The 24,922-nt window shown below is 34.7% G+C and overlaps 1 protein-coding gene across 2 annotated transcripts in view; it reads right to left on the reverse strand.

Annotated features, from left to right (window-relative positions):
- Window positions 1-24,922, reverse strand: part of LOC145678354 (uncharacterized) — a 179,334-nt gene that overhangs the window by 42,876 nt on the left and 111,536 nt on the right. For both annotated transcript variants that reach the window (XM_081748408.1, XM_081748407.1), the window contains exon 2: window positions 7,079-7,412. In XM_081748408.1, coding sequence (XP_081604534.1) covers window positions 7,079-7,367 — 289 coding nt within the window. In that variant the 5' untranslated portion in view covers window positions 7,368-7,412. The remainder of the gene's footprint in view (window positions 1-7,078; window positions 7,413-24,922) is intronic.

The following is a 24,922-nucleotide window of genomic DNA, read 5'->3' on the forward strand; positions in this document are numbered from 1 at the left end:
CTGTACTCAATCAAGTTTTTTTTTTTTTTTTTTTTTTTTTTTTTTTTTTTTTTTTTGAGAATGGGGAAGAGAATATTAATTTGAACGTAAGAGCCACTATATTCTCCGTCTACCACTTAGTGCTATCGATGCAAATTTATAGGATCTTTGTGGTCAGTTTAGGTGGAAGCGACAACCCTTCTTAATGCACCCTATAGTAGTCTATGCAGAATTTCATCGTGGAAAGGGGGTGCTCAAGTTCATACAGATTCAAGATCTTTAAAATTTATATCTTTAATATGTTTTTTTTTTTTAATTATAATGTTTCGTTCAAGGGGGAACCGTCCTTGCGCACGCCACTGCAAACTTATATTTATTTTAAAATTTAGAAAATATTAATAACAATATAGGAAATAATTATGCAAATGTATTAAACAATAGAAGAATATTATAATAAAATAATACCATACATTCATTCAATTGCCGATGCGAAGGTCAACGACTCTCACCTCACACACGCATTTATATTTTTAAAACAATTTTAACCACGCTTTTTTTTAAAACACGTGATGTGTTATGTCATTCTTTTGCTTTCTTGAATGAAGATACTGTTACGTGCTAAGTTGGTGTTGAAATCTCCACGCAAGGCAAACTCCCAACAATAAAACAATACGCTCCTTCTATGTAGTATTAAAATTACGTTTTAAACGGTTATTAAGTGCGTGTTTCAGGATTTACTTTATCCAAAACTATACTCGTTAGTCAGTGGTGCCCACCCCCCTCATGTCCATGACGCACCCCCCCTCAATTGTCAATCTGTAGGTGATCTTCCATGAAAAAAAAATCCTTTCGATTAATTTTTACACCCTCTCGAGCATATTTATATAGATTTTTAACCCCCCCAAATATTTCAATGACGCAGTTTGCGTCATAGCCCCCCTTGTGGGCACCCCTGCGTTAGTGGCTACTGGGAGAAGCATGTGTCTAAGTGATAAAGGGGTTACCTCTGTTGTGAGCTTGTATTGATTTGATACCAAACAACGAAGTGTTGCTTTAGGATTTACACAATATTATGAATATGTAAATCCGGAACTTACGTTTTCATGTGCTTCAAACTAGACCGGGATTCGACCCGGTACAGTTGGAAGATAAACAGTTATACAAAATAATCATTTCGCATGGAAACAGACATTCTCCTATTACAATATGTCGCCTCCAAGGGACTGGATTGCATGAGGTACAGTATATAAACTCGTGGAGAACAACGTCCTAATCCTGCCTTCCTTTCAATTTGCATTCTATTAACTCTCAATAGCGTAGCCAGGACTTGTGTTTGGGTGGAGGGGGTCCAAGTGCTGTTATAGGTACATATAGAAAGATTACAAACAAAAAATATATAAACATAAAAATATACAAAAAAAATTACAAACATCAAAGTACGAAAGTACATTGTCGGACCTCTTTGGGGGGGGGGGGCCTCTGGTCCCCCTTCCCTACGCCACTGCTTCTCATCCCTCTGTATTAGACTATAGCAGTATTTTTCAACCTTTCTTGACTGACGATAGTTTTACTGAAAGCCCACGAAATTGCTACACCTTTTTGGTAAATTATAATAGTGTAAACTTATAAGTTTCTAAAACTCAGTGACTATGTTGTACCGAGCTTTGTTGCTGCAGCTCAAGGCGTTGACTGGTACAGTCTGTCCGAACATTGATTTTTAACTAATTATTAAATCCTTCATGATTTTTAAATTCTAAAACTTCACGACCACCCTATGGGACTGCAAAATACAGAACAGGAGCCACTGGTCTATAGGGCACATGAGGAAGTACTTTACGTTCGTGCCTAGGCAACAAAATATTGAGTTTCTTTCACAAAATTAAAGCTTTTACGCATAACATCTATAGCTTCGACTTAAGATTTTCATTAGCCTTAAGATATTCAGAAATACTTCTAATCCTACTACTATGATAATTTCAGGGGTACAGTAACTCGTGTAATGGTTAACTATACGCTTTAAATTGATAAATGACAAAATTTAAATATTAATTAATTCGTACATAAGGGCACTATCAAGAACCTATACCACGCACCATCAGAATAGTATAGGTAAAATATTCACTAGCAAGCTGCCAAACCAGACTATGAGTAAGCAAAAATCCAAACTTTAGTATTGAGAATTCAATTCTTGTAATATCATATAGCGGAATTGGATGCTTCAGTCAATTGTTCCGAACAGCACTTAATTCGTACTGGAAGTGTAAAGCATACTAAAGGGAAAAATAATGAGAGTGAAATACACAGGAGTGTGACAATTTGTAAAACGAAGGTTCTCAAACACTACTTCATTCATAGCCCATCTTGGAAAGATTTATAATTATATATGTATTTATAATATTTTAAATTTTTCATTTGTTGGGTTGAGTAGATTTTGAGTTTAACGTACCTTTCAGCAGCGAGGTTATATGAGACAAAACCTACTGATTAAAGTGGAATCCGAACCACATGAGCTCCCGCCGGAAATCGAACTCGGGTCTCCCACGCCAAAATTTTTTTCATCTTTTCTAGGTACTCTTAGTAATTTAGTGTGTGTGTCTTTGGACAGCTGGCAATTCAAACTAACGTGTTCTACGGTCTCGTTCTCGGCCGAGTGCTCATTGGAGCAGTTGGTATGCTCGAAGTGGAATCTGCTCAACTCTAATGAGTCCTGACCTACACCGATAGATCACTGAATTATGAATTCCCCTTCAAATAGCGGCTTTGACCTTGTTCTGTTATGGTGCATCGCGTACCCCAGTGTGAGTTAACTACGGGCCTAGATAGTGAATTTCCCTATAATTCGTAATCATCTATATTTATCTGTGTCTGACGAAAGTTAGATTATGGGATTCCGAAGTCTGTGCTTACAAGTTTAGATCATGTAGAAGTTTCCACTGCATTAGTGGAGTTTCCGAGAACAGTAGTAGTGAAAATATTGTATATCATAACTGGTGGCAACAGGGGCACAAATGACGAACCATTGGCAGAACTTATATAATACGAAGTTGAAGCATACATTCGCCGACCAGTGCAGGTTCACAGGCGCCATATGTGAACAAACTGGCTACCAATATAAACGTGATCCACCCAAAAGCACATATCACCTATGGCCATGAGCCATTAGCTCAAAATTACAGGCTGTACAGGTAAATGTCCCTGCTGTCACCCGCTTTTTACAAGGGTTCAATAATGCCAACAACTCGCCTAGTGTAACACATTGGACAACAGAAAACTGAAAAGTCAGCTGCTCTAATAGGGCAGGACTTGTATTCTATTTCGTAGATAGGAGTACGTGTATTTGGTGAAAATATGCAGTGTTATAGCACTCACAAAACAGACCGGTAACAGTAGGTATACGGTGTGCGGTATGTTTGCATAGGTTTTCCTAGTGGTTGTAGAAGTGTATATGACTGGTATCACAATGTTCTGGCCGACTGGGTACAATGTTCCACCCATTTAGCGCTTATTTCTATGTCGATGGTATTTTTCAATATGATAACGTATGTCCTATGCATGAATAGTTCGAGGAACACAATGCAAACTTTCAAAATCTTCCGTAGCCTTCACATTCCCTAGATCTCAACCCTTGGGAAGATTTATAATTATATATGTATTTATAATATTTTAAATTTTTCATTTGTTGAGCTGAGTTGATTTTGAGTTTAACGTCCCTTTCAGCAACGAGGCTATATGAGACAAAACCTACTGATTAACGTGAAATCCGAACCACATGAGCTCCCGCCGGGGATCGAACCTGAGTCTTCCACGCCAAAGGCGCGTACGCTAATCGCTTAGCCACGAAGGAGCTCCTCAACCCTATTGTGGACTGTTTTTACGCGATATAATGGCACACCCAGTCTCCACAGACATCTCTTACCTCCATGTCGACAGCATTGCAGGCTGTATTACATGTAGCTTGGGTAGCCATATTAGCAGATCACTACTGACATCTCATCACATCTCTGCCAAATCATGTGGTGACACGGAGGACAAAAGAATGACCTACACGAATTGGTCATAATTCAAAGTCATCGTTGTGTCATTCTGTGAGAACTGAAGTTTATGAGTTTCCATGAAAAGAAAATATTTATTGTTTACAAATCTGCATGAAATCCGCATTTTTAACTAGTCTTCAATTTTCGATTACACGACACGCCTATGTGAAAAAAAAAATGTTTCTACGTATCAAGAAACGCATTATTAAACGCCTATTTAAATTGCTTAAAAATTACGTGTTCGTAAGCTACAAAGTAGTGTCAGAGTTACAAGCACTAACAAATTAATAGATCTGATCGACAAAACGCGTATATGTACAAGGTGGCCCAAAAGTAGGCATACAGTCCCGTACTGATCAACTCATTGCTTTTTATATCATTTCTTATCGTTATCCATCAGGTAGACTTAGTTTCTTTATTATTTGTTCTTAATATTTTTTACTTAATCTTAAGCTCGGAACAGCCGAAGAAAATAGACCTATAAGCTAGAATGTTATACTTCATGAATGCAGGGGTGTATACCTACTTTTGGGCCACCCTGTATAATACACTTCGTAGTTACTGTGCGATTCCGATTTCATTATTTAGGTATAAAAATGTTTGTTAAAGACATCTTTATTGTAAGTCAGGGTGATAATCGCGGATATATATATAAAAAAAGTCATATTGGTAGTTAATATTATTGCTTAGTAAAACTGAATTTCTCTTATCTCGAGTAATTGCTAGTCTTTCTGATATGTATATATTTCGCTGTCTCATTGCTTCTTCTTCAGTTGACTGTCTTGGCACTAAAGCGTCTAAATTACATATTTATTGCTCAGCGTTTTTACGTATACTCTGCACGAAGACGCAATTAACCCTTCTCATGTGATTAACATAAATGAACGAAGAAGAAAGACGATGTATAAGAATATTATGAAGAAAGGAAAAGTAAGTGGTAGCTTTCACTAATTTATTTCGGGTGCTCCACATATCCATATCACCGTTAAGGATGAGCATAGGAGTCTGACCGAACTTAGCTTATCCCTTTCTCCTCACTGAGATTTCACAAGATTTTCGTAAAACTTAATAGCAATTATTATAATTGACGAGTCAAAAATAATCGTGGCATGTTACATTTAAGCATAAACTGGATTGAAAGGTTATGAGCAACCGTCTGTACTTTTAAATGTATATTATGAAACATTTTCACATATAAGCATCTGTTTGTATTTGGGTACGATTATGTTTTCAGATAAAATTTTACACAATTAAAATTATACCAAAATTATACGTTGATCAGGGTCTAATGTTAATCTCTATTGTCAAAGGTTTTTGGTTCATTTCAGGCTATATTAAATTGGATCGTTTTCTTACACTTATTATTCATATCTTTTAGCCTATAGAATATGAAGGAAGGGTCTTAAATTATATAATTCGTTTCCATTAGGGTCGTAATCACTAAGGCGTCCATTTGCTAACTGGGCGACCATGACTTGATCCCTGTTTTTTTTTTTTTGTTTTGTTTTGTTTTGTTTTTTTTTTTTTCCTTGTTTCAACACGACTCTGAGGTTCATCAAATCTCTTTAAAATGGGTACCTAGGGCAACCTGGGGAACTAAAGGAAGCCAGGCGGGCCGAAGTCAAGAAAGTGTGGAGCCTTTACCTCTACACACAGCCCTTGGCCTTCATGGCCTCTCCCGAAAGGTAAGAAGAAAGCTTAACTTTACTTTTAATTCCTTTTCGTTTACATTACATCTTCCAAGATAAAGTTATTTACAATTTTCGACCGTTCATAGGAGTGAAAGAAGTCTTATAATGGTGAAAATGGTAAAATTCAACATTGGTACAATTCGAGTTTTCGATGGATGCTACATTTTATAAGCCCTTTATGCTAGTGATGGTAAATTTAATCTAAATTCACTCGAATAATTCGGAACAATTACTTGTTGAATTGTTCATCATTAAGATTATTAAATGGTATGAATGTTCGAACAACGAACTCTCGAAGGATTTATTGTAGATTAATTTGAATATTGGCTTTCAATTTTCACAGAATTACTTTGTTCTTTAAAAACATAATTTGGAATATCCGTTAGTTTGTGTGTAAAGGATTGCTTGGCTGGCATAGAATCTAATGAATCGAAGTCATTTTCTTTTAAGGAATTGCTTAGACATTTTAAAAATTCCCTCTACTATCTTAAAGATTATTAATGAACGAAAACAGAAAACTGAAGTTCTCAAAAATGGCTCTAACTTTACCTTCATAAGTATTCTGCCACTGCTGGCAAACACATGCTGTAAATTTAGAAGCTTCTATGCACTACAGTCTTTATTTCCTTAATAGCACCGATCATTATATTTTATATATACAGGGTGTTTCAAAACAACACCGACAACGTTTGGGAGGTGATTTCTGACACCAAGATAAGATAAAAAGTATAGACCAATATGGGTGTACAAACGCTTCTTATCGGAGTTATAGGCTGCCGAAAATATGAAAAAGTGAACTTTAAAGGTTCATAGCTCCAATACAATGGGACCTACTATAGTCGGGTCAAGACTTCACTTAGGAACTAGTATGTGCGCTATCTAAATATCCAAGTTTCAGAATCCCGCGGTATTCCCGGAATAATTTTTATACGGGTAGTTGGTGAGTACTTCAAATTATATGTCCGTAGCCAAAATCTCTCTATAAAAATTGTTGCGTGAGTACCTTAGGATTCTAAAACATTTATTTTTGGGTAGAGTACATATTAGTTCCTAAATGAAGTCTTGACCCGACTACGGTAGGTTCCATAGTATTGGAGCTATGAACCTTTAAAGTTCATTTTTTCATATTTTCGGCAGCCTATAACTCCGAAAGGAAGCGTTTGTACACTTATATTGGTCTATACTTTTTATCTTATCTTGGTATCAGGAATCACCTCCGGAACGTTGTCGGTGTTGTTTTGAAACACCCTGTATAAATATATACAACTTTTGGTTCCACTTACTGTCATAAATTTTTCCCAATCTCCTCCCTCTCCCTCCCCCCCAAAAAAACCTACTCCGAAGTTAAATATTCTGTAGTCATCTTGTACTCACCTTTCCGAGTAATCTTTGGGGACATTGATGTTCCAATAGCTCCCGATCCATTGTAAAGAGACTCCTTCTTACTTGCGGATTCCTGACGACAGAAGTCCTTCACCTGTTGCCTCGGCGATCGTCTCGTTGATGACAGCGATGATGAAGAAGAAACTGTTGTTGCAGAGGAAGTGGAAGGCGGTGATTCCTCCTTTGGAGTTACTCCATTGTGAATTACATCTTGGCCAAGGGGAGACAAACTAACCAACTGAGGACTGGGATCAGAGCACCGCCGTTTGAACAAGCGCATAATGGCGGCGCGCACTGGCCAATTCTGGTAGACCTATGGCTGACCCTGAAATAATAAATAAAATGCATAATAAATACAACTGATAGCTTGATCCAGAAATTACAGAAAATTGACCAAATGTTCATTAATTATGACCAACTATCATTTTTCTTAAGTTGCTTGAACAGAAAAATAAACATTGGTCCAAGATAAAAGACTTGACATAAGGTCAAAAATACTTGAAAAATTACCAAACAAGAAAGAATCCATTTTCATGTAATGTAAATTTGCAGAATTACACAAGTTGCTTATTTATATTAAAGTACGAAAACGAAACGGAGGTTTGCAATTTGCTATTGTTGTGAGAGTAAAATATGCAAAATTTGGCAGGACGGTATTAAAAGATGTAAAATTTAAGAGAATAGAAAGACATTATAGTAGCCTATGCTCTTACCTATTAACATACTACAGGCATGTTACATAGTATTTTCTGACGTAGTTAAGAGTTGCAATTTATCGTATCTGATCTAAATGTGGTCCGAATTTGTATACTTATTTATATAAGTTCATGAAAAGTTTGCGTTTAAAGACATATCTAAAAATACAAATATAGCCGGCGACAGGGTCGGACGACATGCGATGATGTATAGGCAGTGTTATTTCCAAGTAGAAAGCCAAAATAAGCGCTTGCTCGGGTGTAATATTTTCTTCTTTCGCTGAGCCTTAGTACTAATATGTAATCCCAAATTCATAATAATGGCTTCAAACGAAGCCAATACAGCACGAAACTTGGCAAACACTACTTTCCAATGTCGAAAACTCACCCAGTTCATATTACGCAGTTTTATTTTCAAATTCTAGAAACACTCACAGTAGTGCTCGAGTTTGAAATTCACAAATAGGTATACGCACACCATCACATATAATTTTAAGAACGTACAACATTTGGAAACACAAATTCTTGTTTGCCTTTGTCTTTGTACGAAGACACAGTCCATTTACCTACAATAGATAGAAAGGCATATATAGAAAACTGGAGGTCACGGAATTGGAGTGAAGGAATACACTTAAAATACGGAAAGATCTGGCGTATACAAGAACTGAATAAATACAGCTTCATTAAAAAGGTATTCACTTGCACCAATATTCCTCTAATTTATCATGCTAAGAAGCTAGTTTCGCTGATAGAGGTAAAACACACAATAAAATATGGTAGTATCCTAAAATGCATCCTTCCATGTAAATAGTGTAAGATAAAAATCCTACATATCATCAATGTAAAATTCATAATCCCAAATTCTGTGAATGGTATCACAATACTGCAATAATTTACCAGAAAATATTCTTAGGACCTCATACATTTGTAGCAAAAATCGCAACTTGTAAACACTCATTTGAAACAAAATAAAGGTAATGTTATACGGCAGAACACTGTATAATTGATGCTGGTAGAACGATTCTCTTAACTGAACGATATAAACGAAACAAACTTTCGCCAATTACGTAGGTCAATTTTTTGGAAGAAACTTTAAAAGTGAAATGACCAGGGTCTAAATACGAAAGGATATATATATTATTAGATTTTTTCCTTCTTACAATTTATCACATAATTTCCTTTCATTTTTATTCTATTAAAATGCACATCGTTTTACTGAAAGCGAAACTTGTTTCGTTTTTTTTTTTTTTTCTTTCTTTCTTTCCTTGCTCCTTTAAAAGCGTTGATGAGACCTTGAAAGTGATAGCACAGCGGATGACTTTCGTTGGGCTGTCATCAGAAGAACTAGGTTACTTCACTGTTGGGAGACAATCCAATGACCTTGAGAGAAAACATTTCTTCTTCTTAAACACTTTTAAATAATAATTATAAACTTTCTTCTGACAAAAGAAAAAAAAAAGAAGTTTCTTCTAAGAATATTTCTTTTCTTTATAGCTACCGCGCCTACACGAGAGAAACATTGATAAAGAAAAAAATGGGAAATATATTCAGTCATTTACGATGATTAGCTGAAAGCATATTTATGGAAAGAAAGTATTTAAATGGAGGGAAAAGGCAATAAAACATAATAATTTGTAGTTATGTTCAGTGGTTCGTTTGAGTTAAAAACAATACTGACTACACATGGTGAAAAAACAATTTGCCACCGGATGTTTTGAAACAAATTTCGTACAAATGTGAGCTGTCGAAAGATAATTAATGTATTCTAGAACTGTCTCTAATTGTAAGTAGTCAATTCATGCCCACAGTGAATACCCACTACATTAAATAAGCAAATAAAAATGAATTCCTCTGTGTATGCCTGTTTCTTGTTATTTGTTATATTATGCGAATTTACAAGGACACTTACGAAGTGAAGGTTGGGATTAAAAACAAATAATCGTACCATTTTTGACGTTTTGTAATGTCATTACAAAGTAATAAAGATACTCTTTGACTGTGTTCAATTCCTCAGGTATAACCAACTCCTTCGTCGATTTAGGTTTCTTCGAAATCTCATCTTTGTCGGCGAATGTCTAATTTATCGTCACTTCCTTTTCCCTATATTTCTACGAACATCAGGTTTTGTTTAAGAACATCAGGTCTTGGCAAATATTTTCCAGTTTCTGCTACTACAGCACACTCACTGCTTCTTAGGCAACTCCGCCAGATGCACTATCTAAATAAATAAGTTTATATACTCTGGTTAGAAGTGTTAACTACTTCATCAAGTTCATATTCATCCAGCCCATAAACATTTTGGACATAACATCAATTTCGGCAAAGTCACGTACAAACCGTTATAATCCGATTTTTTTCTGTATAATCCTTCACAATTCCATGACATTAAATCAAAACTGCTTCAGTAATTCCCACAATAAATATGAACATCGTCACTTACAACATATGTGCAAGAACGTACATAAAATCATCCATTTTTTAAAAGTCCGTTAAGAAGGTAATAACTTAAGTACGTATATTGATCTTTCCCCTCCTTTTCTTTAAAAAAAAAATGCAATTTTAAGTTTTGGAAGGAGCGCCTACAAAACAAGAACTGAAGCTGTCTTGTCTCAAGAGGTACCTGTTTCTATTGAAAGAGTCCTCTCGTCTCGTCTTGTAAGGAATCCTAGCTTATAGCTATAATTTCGAAAAATAATTAACTATTGTATAACACTGACAAAGAAACGACAGCTCGTAATCCTGTCTGATTCATTAGTACAAATTAATTAAATATGAAATAATTACAGGAAATCCTAATGTGTATTAATTTTTTATAAGGCGCCACGGAATATTTTTTTAAAAATAGACTTCTTCAGTTTTAAAAGAGCACTAATGTAATTTCAGGTATGACCACAAAGCTCATACATTACCAAATAGAAAGAAACAAACGTAACATTCTAATGTAAGTTGGAACGAATTTATGTGAAACCACTATTACAAAACGCATTAATTGTCAAAACAAACAATTCTTCCCGTACTGTTCACATAGAGAAAAATCTTTTTGAGAAGCCGCGCTAGTCATCTGGAAAACGCACAAAGCTCTTAAGTTAGATGGGAATCTAAGCAAGTGATGCATTGTATGCTGGCCTTGAACTTTGGGTTTGATTTTCATTGGTTTGGGCAAACAGCTCGAAGCCATTTTATGTACTTTTTTATTTTATATTTTTTAGTGGCCGCAGGTCATGCGTGTACTTTTCTCCTGTAGGAAAAAAGAGCAGAAAAAAGTGAAGCCCTCCAGCACCTGCTGGTCTCCAGGGGCAATGTATCCAACTGGAGAATCCTGGACAAAATAAAGAACGAGATTATATCACTTAACAAGAAACCTGTCAGAAGAGCTCCAAAGTAAACCATAAGAGCTTAAGAAGAAGACATTCTTATCAACGTTGCTAAAAGGTAATATATATGCCAATCATAATTGTTTCTGAAGTATTACGCCGTATTTAAAAGAATTAAGACAACACAATAGCTACATTCATAGGAGTTATAAATGAAATATGCAATAATTAACTGTGCAATATTTGAAACTGATCATTTCGGTTGTATATTTGTATAGTACCCGAAACCATTTAAGGACACTTAGTTGAAATTCAAGAGTACCCAAAATTGAAAAACAAGAACAATTGTTGGATCGCAATGGATTAGTGGTGGAGCGTTCACTTTTGGTGTGTGAGGTCCCTAGCTCGATCTCGGCTCACGCCAAATGACCATAATGATGGACAAACATTGTGTATGTATTTTTTCTTGGTGTTCTCTTGTTTCCTTCCACTTTCTTCATTCCATTATTTCATTCATTTTTATCATCACTGTTTCCTTTAGCCTACAGGGTATAACCGTTGGACGTAAAACCGAACGAAAGGAAAAAAGAACAACTATTGGTAGATGATGATAATATAATCAGGTGCCCATTGGATATCAAAAACGTTATACACCAGGGGTAGCCCACTTTTTCAGGTTTGAGGGCTACTTTTCATTTCGGAATTCACTGACGGCCTACTTATCTGTTCACTAACCTGCTACGGGGAATCATAAAATAAGAACAGTGATCGATATATACAGTACTACACACACCTCTGCGGGCTACCTCTCACGACTTGCCGGTAACGCATGGCCACCCCTGCTATGTACGAGGTTCAAACACATACTGTACTCACCTTAGAAGTACGTATAGCCATTTCCAGTGGCCATGCAGCTGCTCGGCCAGGTAGCCGTCATACAGATGCTGAATGTTTATCTTCTGGTATATCTCACAATTGCTGTACATCATGAAGTAGCTGGCGATGGTAGCTACCGGAAGTCAGGCTCTGTCACATACGTTGATAGGAATCAGGTCGTGAGAGTTGATAGGGATAGATTATATGAGTACAGCATGTTGGATTAATCTGGCGGTATGGAGACTCGAAGATACCCTGCTAGAAGATGAGGTCAAGTGTAGCGCGAGCGCCGTGATCGTGAGTTTGAACATCTCTGGACAAAAAATTACATTCGTTATGTTGTCCGATTTCAATTACCTTCGAACTAGTAGCGCTATGCCTTCTACAGAACTGCGATCAATCTTCCCTCCTTCGACACATTCTGTGATTCGAATCCAACGATAATATTAGGTGTTTTTCAATGCGTCCTCACAAGTATATGTAAATATTATATACACGATGGAAACATTATACCCAATCAGGAGAAACTTTATGTTCATTTTTGGAGAGTGTGATCCTATGGTCTCGACTCGGAGATTAAAAAAAAGTGCACATGTGAGGAGTAAAAATAAAGAGAAATACATAATATATTAGGACGCGCAGAGAAACAATCTGGATCTTCATTTAAGACGCTATCTCGATGCTTTTCTAACAAATTTAGCCTCCCGCAATGCAATAATACTATCCTAAACCATTACTGAAAGCAGTAAACTGTAAGTGTTTGTTATCAGGAGAGAATAAATAAATAAATAAATAAATAAATAATACACATGAAACAAAGCTCAGGAAGTCCAAATGGGAAGAAATAACTATCCAGAAGTTTACCTAACTTAGAAGTGTAATACAAAAATGGAGTAATTACTATTATTGTATATTATATCGTAGTAAGAGTTTATATATATTTACACACCTTTCAGATTCCTAACTTCACAAATTTTCAATTTTTTTTTTTTTGTTTTTGTTTTAGTATCTATCAAATAGAAACAAATTGATATATCATTAGTCAGTGGTGCTCACCCCCCCTCAACTCCATGACGCACCCCCCCCTCAATTGTCTATCCGTAGGTGTTCTTCCATGAAAAACAATCTTTTAGATTAATTTTAACACCCCCTCAAACATATTTATATAGATTTTCAACCCCCCCCAATATTTCAATGACGCAGTTTGCGTCATAGCCCCCCCTTGTGGGCACCCCTGCATTAGTATATAATTAATTCAGTATTCCTCATGCTCAGCGTAGTTGCGTGGTGTTGGAGATTTTAACTTTCAAGACAATGCAAAACACATCTTCATAATTTAACTAGTATTTTTTTTTTCTTTTTAATATAAAGAGTTTGCCGTTCTTACACGCTGATGAAGGTGAAGATTGGTTTTTACTCTGCAGGTTTCTACATCCTGCTGTTTTGCCCCATGTGGTAAGATGGATAGCCATATAAACGTTATTAATATCTATGTGAGGTCCTAGCTGGTAACCAGTAACTTTTATTCCTCAAGTGTAACCAATGCAGTCATCCGAAAACTGTGCTGTCAAATGATGAGATTTATCCTGCGAAACGAGACTTTTAGGTGTTTAGTAAAATGGCAGTTTTTTAAAGCTAAAAGCACCTGAAAATAAGCTTTCTTGTAAGATGTGGAATGACTATTTCTCTCTAATTCCTCTTGTTTTTTTTTTTTTTTTTTTTTTTTTTTTTTTTTTTTTTTTTTTTACTTTCACGTAAGCTTTACAGAATGATCATCCCCACACTTTTCAATATATAGCCAAGAAGGGCAAAAAGGCTCAAAACGTGCACATGTGACCAAAACGAATACAATGAAATATGACGTACTATCTAGTATCTTTATACTAAGGATCACACAAGACCTTACATAAAATGTTGAACAAAAGCATCTTTATATTCGTTCTGATCTATTTGTCTCGTTAATTAAATATGTGTGGTGAATACAATCAGACATATATATACACACTTCTGCACAAATGTTACTGTAATGACTTCTCACGCGCCATTTATGATATCAATAGCTGTATGATATGCATTAGATCAATCACGCCTTTTCGAATATTGAAGTACCCTCCACAAAAGTGACAAATGTCTGCAGACGGTGTGACTATGCTACATTCCATTTTTCACCAATCGAAAAACAACTAAGCTTTTCCTTTTATGTCGTTTCAAAGACTTTATGTGAATATTTCTGACTTACGTATTCATACTTTTCTATCCATTTGGAATAAAAACGAAAAAAAAAAAAAAAAAGCACTGTATCACGAAAGCAGTTTAATGCATTGCCTATGATGCTGATGCCCAAGTTTTGTTCAAATGTCTTTCCAACACCGACTTGGAGAGAAATGTCGATGGAATACCTTGAACGAAGATATTAGCTACTGCTACTACTACATGTACACCTTAATGGGGCGAAAGAGTGATCGATCTAGAAGTTGGAGACGATATCAACAATGACTTGGACGATAGCAATACAATATTGTGAGTTCCATAGGAACAAAGCAGCAAAATTTGTTCAATAGATCTCTATTTTGAAACGTTTCAACTACTTGATGAAGCACTCTTCATTTACCCATCCATTGTGGGAAACAGTGACGTACCATTGAACATACTATCCTAATGTTCAGGTTTCATATCCTTGACCCTTAAATATACTGTAAATGGGACCTTAGACCTGAGGCAGAAAAATGTTGCTAGTGACGTTATCACCTCTTCTCATGTGAGTCACTTATAGTGTTTGATGAAGTTCTTCAACATTTATTACACTTTGATGAATGTTGTTAAGAATACCTGTCTCTTTCATAATGAGAAACACCACAGGGAAAGGTGTTTAATATTATTCTCTAGAGGTTGTAAATATGGGCTTCTACACTTGCTTTCGAAAAAGGCTGAGAGTAATTACTGCTGATTCAAACCATGTCGCATACAAGCTTTAAACGCTGAAGGAATAAGATTTTCTATTTATTTTACCTTATTACATGTCATGCATATCTGTGATAGTTCAAATCCACACGCCAAAAGTTTCTTTGGTAATTGATATATATCTGCTTCCTCCCTTTCGGAAAATTCTGTTTGCCACTTTTTCTTAACGTTTCCTATCAATAGCCGGCTAAAACACGAGTATGGTATATCGTACTCATTAGCCACTTGACGGATTGTCGTCTTCTCTACGCATGTAAAGCCAATATAGCGTCCAAGATTCTTGCACATTTTTTGCTTTTATATACGAACCATCTGCAATAGGAGAAAGAGTCTAGAAATTATTGATACGGTGACTTCCTTTGTCGACACATATATGTGTGTCACACTCGCAAATACAATTATTGTAGAAATATATAGAATACTTCATATACTTTAAACCTATTCATCCCGTTCCACTTGGTTCTGTCCGCTCCACTTTGGCATTGTGCCTTTGGACATTCTTCAATGGCTTTACAAGGTGGCCATGTCTGCATGGTATGCCACCATCATTTAGTATTTTATGTCCCACAACAAATATTTCGTTTTATCGCCTGCGATTAATTATTTTACGTGTAGACAACCAATCTTGATAATGTTGTCCATTTTACTTATTTTTCAGCGAGTTGTACGAATTAGATCTGTAAGGCTCAACTTTCATGTGTTTTATTATGATACTTACATTGGCAATCTTCGTCAATTTATGATATGCTTTGCTTCCTGTATCATTGTTTCGACCGTACTGACGTTTATGCTTAGTTTGGTTCTATGTACCACTTCACTTTAATGTACACTCATGTTCAAAATTATTGTCGCATGTCTATAAATATGTTGTAGGAATATAATTTTATAACGAATTCGCCCGTTATTTCTTATAATGTTAGTACGTGTATAATCAGCAAAGACATGCATGTGGCAAATTTCATGTCAAAAGACCCGTAAATAAGAACAATAAAACGAAAACAAAACTTTCTTGTCCATTTAGCAACATTTTGTTTTATTCATTCTAATTTTCGTATTTATAACTCTTTTCCTATGAAATTTACCACAAATATACATTTTCCGATTATACACATAGTATCAAAGTACCCTGCAATATTATCAAATTATATTCTTAGAAGAAGACTGTTATAGATATGCGACAATCATTTTGGACATGAGTGTACATATCAATTAGTTTATTTGTGTAAGAGTAGTTTCTGAAGAATTATTATCTGAATAGCTGCAGTGATCGAATCCACGCAGTCAATTGCATTAAGTTGGAAAATATTTCATATTTTCGTGAAGATATGCAATCCCAGTACTAGTTTTTATGTATTTATTTCTTGGCACTGTACTAGTTGTAGTTTATGGTATGCAGCTAGATTTTTAATTATGTTTAGTAAAAAATTAAGATTTGTAAAATTGACAGAATCCATTATACATTTGATAAGAGTAAACAAAGAAATATTTGTTTCTTGAAGCAATAAAATCGAAAAAAAGCTATTCGTATGCAACACAATGTATAGTTAGTTTCGGAAACTTTATTATAACTGTTAAGCATCTCAAACATCTCAAATATAATGCTGAAATCTACATCTTCAATTTCTAAATCAATACTGTTTTCAAATCTCTTTTAGGGATATTTGTAATTAACACACTTTTAATTTCGAAAATTTTGAGAAGCTACATATTTTTGGTCCCAAAATGCTATACAAATAATTGCATTTTCAAGATATAGCATTGTAGCCAATAGTATTGTAAATCCAGTTTGTAATAATACGCCGTATAACGGGTTAAATAATACGTCGTATAACGGGTTAAAAAGGTCTTCAACATACTCATATCTGAGAAACGAATTTTTCTGTTTTGTATATCTATACACGAAGCTGTACGTAGTCAATCAATTAGATAGGTTTGAAAAGCGTCGAACTCTGAATTTATCTAACAATAACTTTTGGATAAATGAAATTCCTAAGATTCAATATGTCATTTTGTTCCTTTACGTATAGATCTATAGATACCTTTTTGTTTCGCTACAATATGAAGTAACGTGACAGCAGTAATACTCCACGGTATCTTTCATTTATTTGCTGCTTCTGATTCACACCATTAAAACAGTAATATCTAGTGTAAACCTATATCTATCTATCTTTATATATATATATATATATATATATATATATATATATATATATATATATATATATATATATATATATATATAATGATAGATAGCTAATACCCCACCTTAGTGCACCGAGGCTAAAAAACGGTGATGAGGTGGATGCTAATGATGGAATGACGAACGTGGATCGAAACGGGAGAACCCTGAAAAACGCACGGACACGATGTTTGTCCACCACAAATCCCGCTTAACGGGAGCTTGGACTGGAATAGAACCAGGGGCAAGACGAGTAAAGTAGAGCAAATTGAGTGCTCTTCCATTGAGTCACCAAGTCTGCCCTAAAATTTATTGTATATATATATAGAAGACACCCGTATGGTAATGGTAACTTTTTATGAGGAAATAAATAATGTAGGCAGGGCTTCTTTCTAGCGGTACGTAACGGTAAGCAGTACCATCAACTTTTTTTTTCTTAAGTTTAAAGTGCGGGTTTGCTCTCCATGTTCACTTTCTGTAAATTAATGGTACATTTTTTTCTTCAATTTATTGTTTGAATCGATTTTAATATACGATCAATAGATTGCAGCAGCTGCTAATTTCTTCCACTTGTTTAGATTTTGATACTTGCTTTCGCAATTGCTAAAATTCCCTTTAAATGAGAGAGAACCAGTTCGTGGTTTCCGAAAGTATCGTCAGAAAAATAAAATCCCGGACATACTATTTTCTCTAAATCACATATTTGGCCACAATTGCTCTATGTTCCAGGGAATGTGAAAGTGGATTATCTCAGATGAACCTTACAGCAACTTCAGCAAGGTCATCTCTGCTTGTGCCCTCAAATTTTGCACTGGTGATAACAAGAATAGTACGACCGTCTCTCATTCAGTTTAACTCTAACAAATAAGTAAACTTATAGCTGGTTCGAAGTCATTACTCTTCAGCTGATATCAAAAGAGAAAAGCTATCAAGGGACGACCAGGGTGCATCAGAAGATGTGTTAAAAGTGTAGAAATTGCTCTAATAAGATATTTATGCTAAGTACCAACAGTTCCTTTAAATATATGTACATATCTAAAGGATGTATGTAACCAATGCTCATTTATTTGTATATAAAAATCAGTGCTCTCTTCCTGAATTATTCTTGTTAAACCTATTCATATTGCGCAAGTTCCCGATTTTGTTGTTGTTGTTGGTTTGTTTAGTTTTGTTTTAAATGAGAATGCAGGACGGAAGAAAACAAAACATTTCTTTAGGACATGAATTTATCTGGAAACAGACCCGAAATTTCACTTTCTACTTAAAAAAAAAAAAAAAAGTTATACCGAGATCCTTTCTTTGCTCTAAATAGCCCAAAATCTATAGATCTATACTTCTTAGGGTTAATACTAATAATTACCGTATTTTACTGCATTTTTATTATCTCTCCTTCGAAATGGAGTAATGCTTCAATTGTGCTTCCCTTTCTTTATGTCTTCGCAATCTGCAAAGAAGCGAATACTAGGTATAATACGATATAGACTGTGTATTATGAGTTGCACGTAATTGACCTGTAACTGTATACTTAGAACACTTCTTACTGGAGCGGTCAAGTATGAATATATTAACAGTGACCTTCTAACATCAATTTGCTTTAAACTATACTGACCTCTCCTTTTTATTCCTTTTATCTCACAGATTTTATTATTTTTATGTGATTATAGTGAATATATTGACTTAAGATTAAATATATAGCGCATGGTTTGTTGTTTGGTTTATTGAAGTTTAAAACCCCTTTTCAACAGCGAGAATTTAAGAGATGGAATCATGTTCAAAGTGGAATCCGAACCACTACTCGGGTTTACATCCGAGGAAGAATCAAACCCAGAACCACGTGCAAGTAAAACACACGTTACCCATTAGGCTATGAAGGGGTATGTTTGTATGTTGTATTACGAATTATTCTATTATCTTTAGCTTTAGTATTATTTAACACTAGGGCAACCTTCAAAATTTTCTTGAGGAAACGTAAGAAAAAGCGTGCTTGTTAAAACTATGAAAAAATTATCTCCATTTAAATCTACTTTAAAACCAATATTCGAAATGATAAATTTAGATTCGCATTCTCCTCAGTTATTTTATTATTGGATGACAAAATATCGACCACTAATGGTAAAAAATACCCAATCTCAGAGTTGCGCATGCAAATGATTTTGGAGTTTTCTAGGATAAAATATGAGAAAGTTTATTTGATATGGACCCTACTTGCGTGTTTCTCTGTATCCGAATAGTTAGCGTCTGTGCTTCTGGTAAGTGTTGTCTCAGATTAGGTTCTGTCTGAACATTTTAAAGGGTTGGTCCAGCACTGTGAGAAAACGGAAAAGTTTATTGGATTAAGAGGTAGACGACTCTAGTATGGAAAACCAAAAATAGCAGTAATGAAATCCGATCAGATGACTTAGTAACACCTAATAGCACCATCTAGTTGACTATATCCCTTCTTGGACTGTAATACAGTGCTGAATAGTTATATATTCTACTCTAAATTAGGATGCTCCTAAAATCCTACCTAAATAATAAATGCTCTAATAGGAGCATTTAGTAAATCACACTCTGACAAAATTCGACTCAAATTCTGCAGTATTATCTGCGTTTAATTAAAAGAATGTCTAAAGATAACACATATGCCAGTTGATAGATCTTAAACACAAACTAAACACATTTTCTTACAAGGTTGTCTATAATCTTTATTATAAATTAACTAGAAATGTTACAGTTTCGGAAGTATATCACTTCCTTCTTCAGACTACTACTTCAACTGAAATCATAAATAACATTACATCATTTGTTATTTCTACCAATCAGGAATCACATTTCATTAAAATTCAATATATATGCCCATTGTTGTGATAATTTTAAATTCTTAACAGACATAATACATTGTTAACAAATCTTTATATTTCTTTTAACATATATTAACTAAAATAAATACTAATTAACTACCTAAATATTGAAATTTTCTACCTGAATATTGAAAAACCCGTAAATAAATTTTAACCCTATATTGTCCTTATATTATATGTGTGTTTAAGATGGAGACAAGGCCTTTTTATCATAATATCCATGATAGATCTTACTGAGCTATACTGATTGATATGGGAGATTAAAAACTCTCATGCATAGTTTTCGAGAAAATCAAGAAAAACGAGATTTTTATGGCGGTAAAGAATATTCTCTTGTTTCAAATAACATATGATAGTTTTTATTCTGGTCGTATGCAGAATTTCATCAAAGAGGGAATGGTTCAAGTTTCCAAGTTCACATCATTCAAGTATATTTGTGTATATATATATATATACAGGGCCGCCCACAGGGGGGATGTATGGCGCAAGTTGCGCCATTGAGAAAAATTTTGGGGGGGATTTTTCTCTACTTTCGAACTAGCAATTTTACTGTCGGAATAGCATTAAAACACGATTTTGAGAAGCTAGTTTTCAAAAATTTTCCGGGGTGAACCCCCTTACCCCCTGCTTCGATACTCGATGAGTGAAGTGCCGCGCAAGTAGCCGTATGAAAGGAAAGGTTGGTTCGTTTTAAGAGAGAAGGGCCGCCCACAGGAGGGATGAATGGCGCAAGTTGTGCCATCGAGAAAAAAATTGGGGGAATAAAAAAATTGGGGAAGAATTTTACTCTAATATCGAATAAATAATTTTGTTGTGGTCAGAATAACATTGGAACACGATGCGATTTTTTTTTTAATCTCGAGAATGAATCCCCCTACCCCCTGCTTAGAAACTCTAAGAATGAAGTACCACGCAAGTTGCTATATGAAAGGATGGCGCCAAGTTCTGTTGAACAACAGTTACAAACAATCAAGGAATCACTTTCAAATTTAGATTTGAAACTTGCCTATGTTGTCTGTTGAAAATTATAAAGTAGTTTGAAATAATTGTGAGCTAGTGGTGACCATACAGACAACAGACAAGTTTCAAATCTAAATTTGAAGTGAGCCAGTGAGTGTTTGTAACTGTTGTCCACCAGAACTTGGCGCCTATTTTTGTGATTTCAATTCTTTTTAAGGCCACTCGTACTTGGCTCTTTTACAGGAATGTTTTTTGTTGGATATCACTTCTTTTTGTAGGCTAATTTCGAGGATAACATTTTCTTTTGGTATCAAACTCAATAACTTGTAACTTGCGTCTTACTTTTCATGTACAAGGGAATTATATCAATATTTTGTAAAGAAAAAAATAATACTACTAATTGTAAATAAAGAATACCTGGCCATACACAGTGTGTAGAAGTTTTTATACCCTTCAATATCCTTATAGAACATATTTAGTATTGTACACTACCAAGACTACTAATAAAAGTAATGCCATTTTTATAATTACTACTGCCCCTACTACTACTACTACTACTACAAGCATTCTATAATACTACTACAGGAAATAAAAACAACAACAAAAATAACAATTACTAGTACTATAGAAACTACTGCTACACTGGGCAATTGTTTTTAGAGGACTTGAGTTTTGAGTCGGGAAGAGATTATTAGTTTTGGGGGGGAGTGCGCCATCAGCTTTGGGGGGGATGGGCACCCCTGTATATATATATATATATATATATATATATATATATATATATATATATATATATATATATATATATATAGGCGCGGATCCAAGGAGGGGCTATAGGGGCTATAATCCCCCTTGACGCTCAGGTATACACTGGATAAAATGGGCTTCAATCCTGCTTTACACAGGATAAAGAGGCAAACTATGGTTTAGCCCCTCCCTTGTCCATATCCTGGATCCGCCAGTATATATATGTATATATGGTAAATGTTTATCTTTGAATAACACCTTGCTGAAAAGAGGGGATTTAAAACCCTGAACTTCCACCTGCGTATGGCACTGGTTGCAATGCGGATGGGTTATTATTCACTTACTTACAGTGTATCTATATAGAAAAAGTGAAATCAAATCTTTCAATTTAACATCCTACGTTAATGACATTTAAGCTAAAGGAGATGGATGATTAAGGCAAGTGAATTACGGAAAAATTGGTGGAATGAGGTTGTGGGAGGAAACGAGAGTACCCTAGAAAACTCATGGACACGCTATTGTCCGTCACAAACTTGGCCAATTATTGAACCAGACACCTTACGCACCAGAGATAAGCTTTCTACCACTAAGCCACGATACCTCCCTTAAAGGAAAACACTGTTAAGTAACGTATTTATTGTTGCTTGACTTCATATTTATTTCCTTTTTGAAACAGTTTTTAAACGTGAAACAAATTTGCACAATTATGAACTTATTGAGACGGATTTAGGTAGAGACAGGTTGAGAATATGGATCTCATTTTTTAAATTTTATTATTATTATTATTATTATTATTATTATTATTATTATTATTATTATTATTATTATTATTATTATTATTATTATTATTATTATTATTATTATTATTTAAATATTGCAAGTATACATCTGTACAAAGACTCAAGTTTCTAAGAATGAACTCTCTAGGGTTTCGGTAAAGTAATTTACTTAGCCATTAATGTGGTCAGACAAAATGAATCGGCATGAGATCTCTTTCAATCCAAATCTCTACAGTAGGAACTCTTTTGAACGAACTAAATCTAATTAATTTATCAAAGAGCCCGCTTCTATTTATTACTCGAAGTTACTTGCAAGTTTTCTCTGTTCGTGAGTAAGGAGAAAATAACAACACATAAGAATAACCTCCCACGTCTACTGGGAACATCTTCATTTTCTTTCTTTCTTTCTTTCTTTCTTTCATTATTATTTTCATTTGTAAACATTTCCCGGAAACATAAACCAAAGAATTAACTTTTACTTTCTTCGGCATTGTCGCCTTTAATGACTTAAACATTTTTCTTCTAAATTGCTTAATTAAATAATATAAAACGCTATGTACCTAGGCAATTCATTCAGATGCAGTTGGTCTCCTGTACAAGTGTTGCAAATCCAATTACTAATTATTTAAACCAATATTCTTTGTGGACAAAAGATGATGTAAGTACTGATGAAGGGCTACTTTTTAAAAAAAAATAGAACAAAAAGCAGTGAAGGGAAATTTACTCATATAAGGATAAACACACATATCATATCACATATACTGTATATGAGAGATAGAGATGAGAGAGATGGGGATATTAGCGATGGCTAAAAGTGTTTCAGCAAAAGTCACATACTGGCTTGCAAGAAAAGGAAATAGATTGTTGATTATCAGGGCTTGAAAAATCTTGCTTTCAAGTACTAGCCAGCCAAAAAGTCTACTAGCCAGACGATTTTGCAGTCAGTGTTTAGAGAGATTTTACTCGCCAAATGTAAAAAAGCACTCGCCACTGGTGAGCAGGCGAATGGTTTTTTCAAGCCCTGTTGATTATTGTTAATTCTAAGCTACATTGTGTAATATCATATGTGCTGTTAGTTATGTCAAAGTATAAAACAGCTCTCCCAAGGGAGAGAAAAGTTTTAAAATTTCGATGTTCGCCACCAACCTATGGTTGAGGTGAACAAGAAGAAGAAGCTATTAGTTACAGACTTGAATAATGACATTATTTGTATTTGCAGTGTGATGTTTATTGCAGTTAATTACAAAGTGCGAATTATAAAATTTCTCTTGAATAAAAGTGATGAGTCTGCAATGTTGTGTTAACACTACCACAGACAGGGGCTGACACATATGAACAGATTATCCCTCATGACGTAACTCAAATATCTATTTCTCACATATTTTACATAGGGTAATTAAAATTTAATCAGTGTATACAACTGTATATCTTTTGTTGTATTGAGGTACGAAACAAGTTTCACTCCGTTTTTAATTGACCCAAAACATTATCTACAGTTATTTCACGAAACTTATCAGTTATGTACTATTTCAAACTTCTCCACATCAATTAAGAAGTCTTTATCTTCTACGAACAATTGTCAAAGATTTTTGCATGTAATCAATGTTATCAATTTCATTGGTGGAAAGTGGGTATAGAAGATGGTGCAAAGTTTTAACCTCTTTCCACAAGAAAGTGACGTATTATTGCTGCTGAATGACTGCAGTATTTCTGATTCGTAGTGCAGCGGATAAATGAGTGACGAACAAGGACGGATGAAGACGTCGTGCGTGTGCAATTAGACCAATTTTGAAGTTTCTGCGGCAAACTAAGTGGTTCTGCACTGGAATTTCCATTGCTCCACGTTATTCTCTAATATCTATCTCAAATATTAAACCAAAATTGTGATGCAAGGTAAGACACACATTGTGTAAAATGTCATTGCTGGTAAAAGCTGAACTCATACCAACCCCTAACAACACTTGGTACATACGTTGAGAAGGATTTAATATGTAACTCTATTGCACCATGGTAGATGACACTAGTAAAAATGCAGTAAATAGCTAAGTTGTAAAACAGAACTAAATCGTGCAATAACAGATATCTATATAACCTGAATCTCGTAATTTTCTTCTAAAATGACTCATAAAAATATAGCCATTTCCAAAAACTGACGAAATATTAAACAGTAATTCAGTAAAATATTTTAAAAATTATAATTCAGTAATATAATAAACAGCTGTTGGTAATCTTTAAAAAAATCTCTAGGTGATTTTATTCCAGTAGACGAACTTAAGATGAAAGGTACTCTTAATCAAAGAGATACATGGCTAGAAAGAGGAAATTCTTGATGAATAGGATGTCTATAACATTGCAGTGCCAAATTCTAACGAAGCGGCTAAAATTGTCTACAGTATTAATCTCAAACTACTGATGAAACTTCATCATTCTTGCAGCATTTCTTGTTGAGTGGGTAATCTCATCAGTATAAATTGAGCGCGT

The sequence above is a fragment of the Thermobia domestica genome, chromosome 2 (assembly GCF_964235325.1).
Source record: "Thermobia domestica chromosome 2, izTheDome1.hap1.1, whole genome shotgun sequence".
Lineage (NCBI taxonomy): Eukaryota > Metazoa > Arthropoda > Insecta > Zygentoma > Lepismatidae > Thermobia > Thermobia domestica.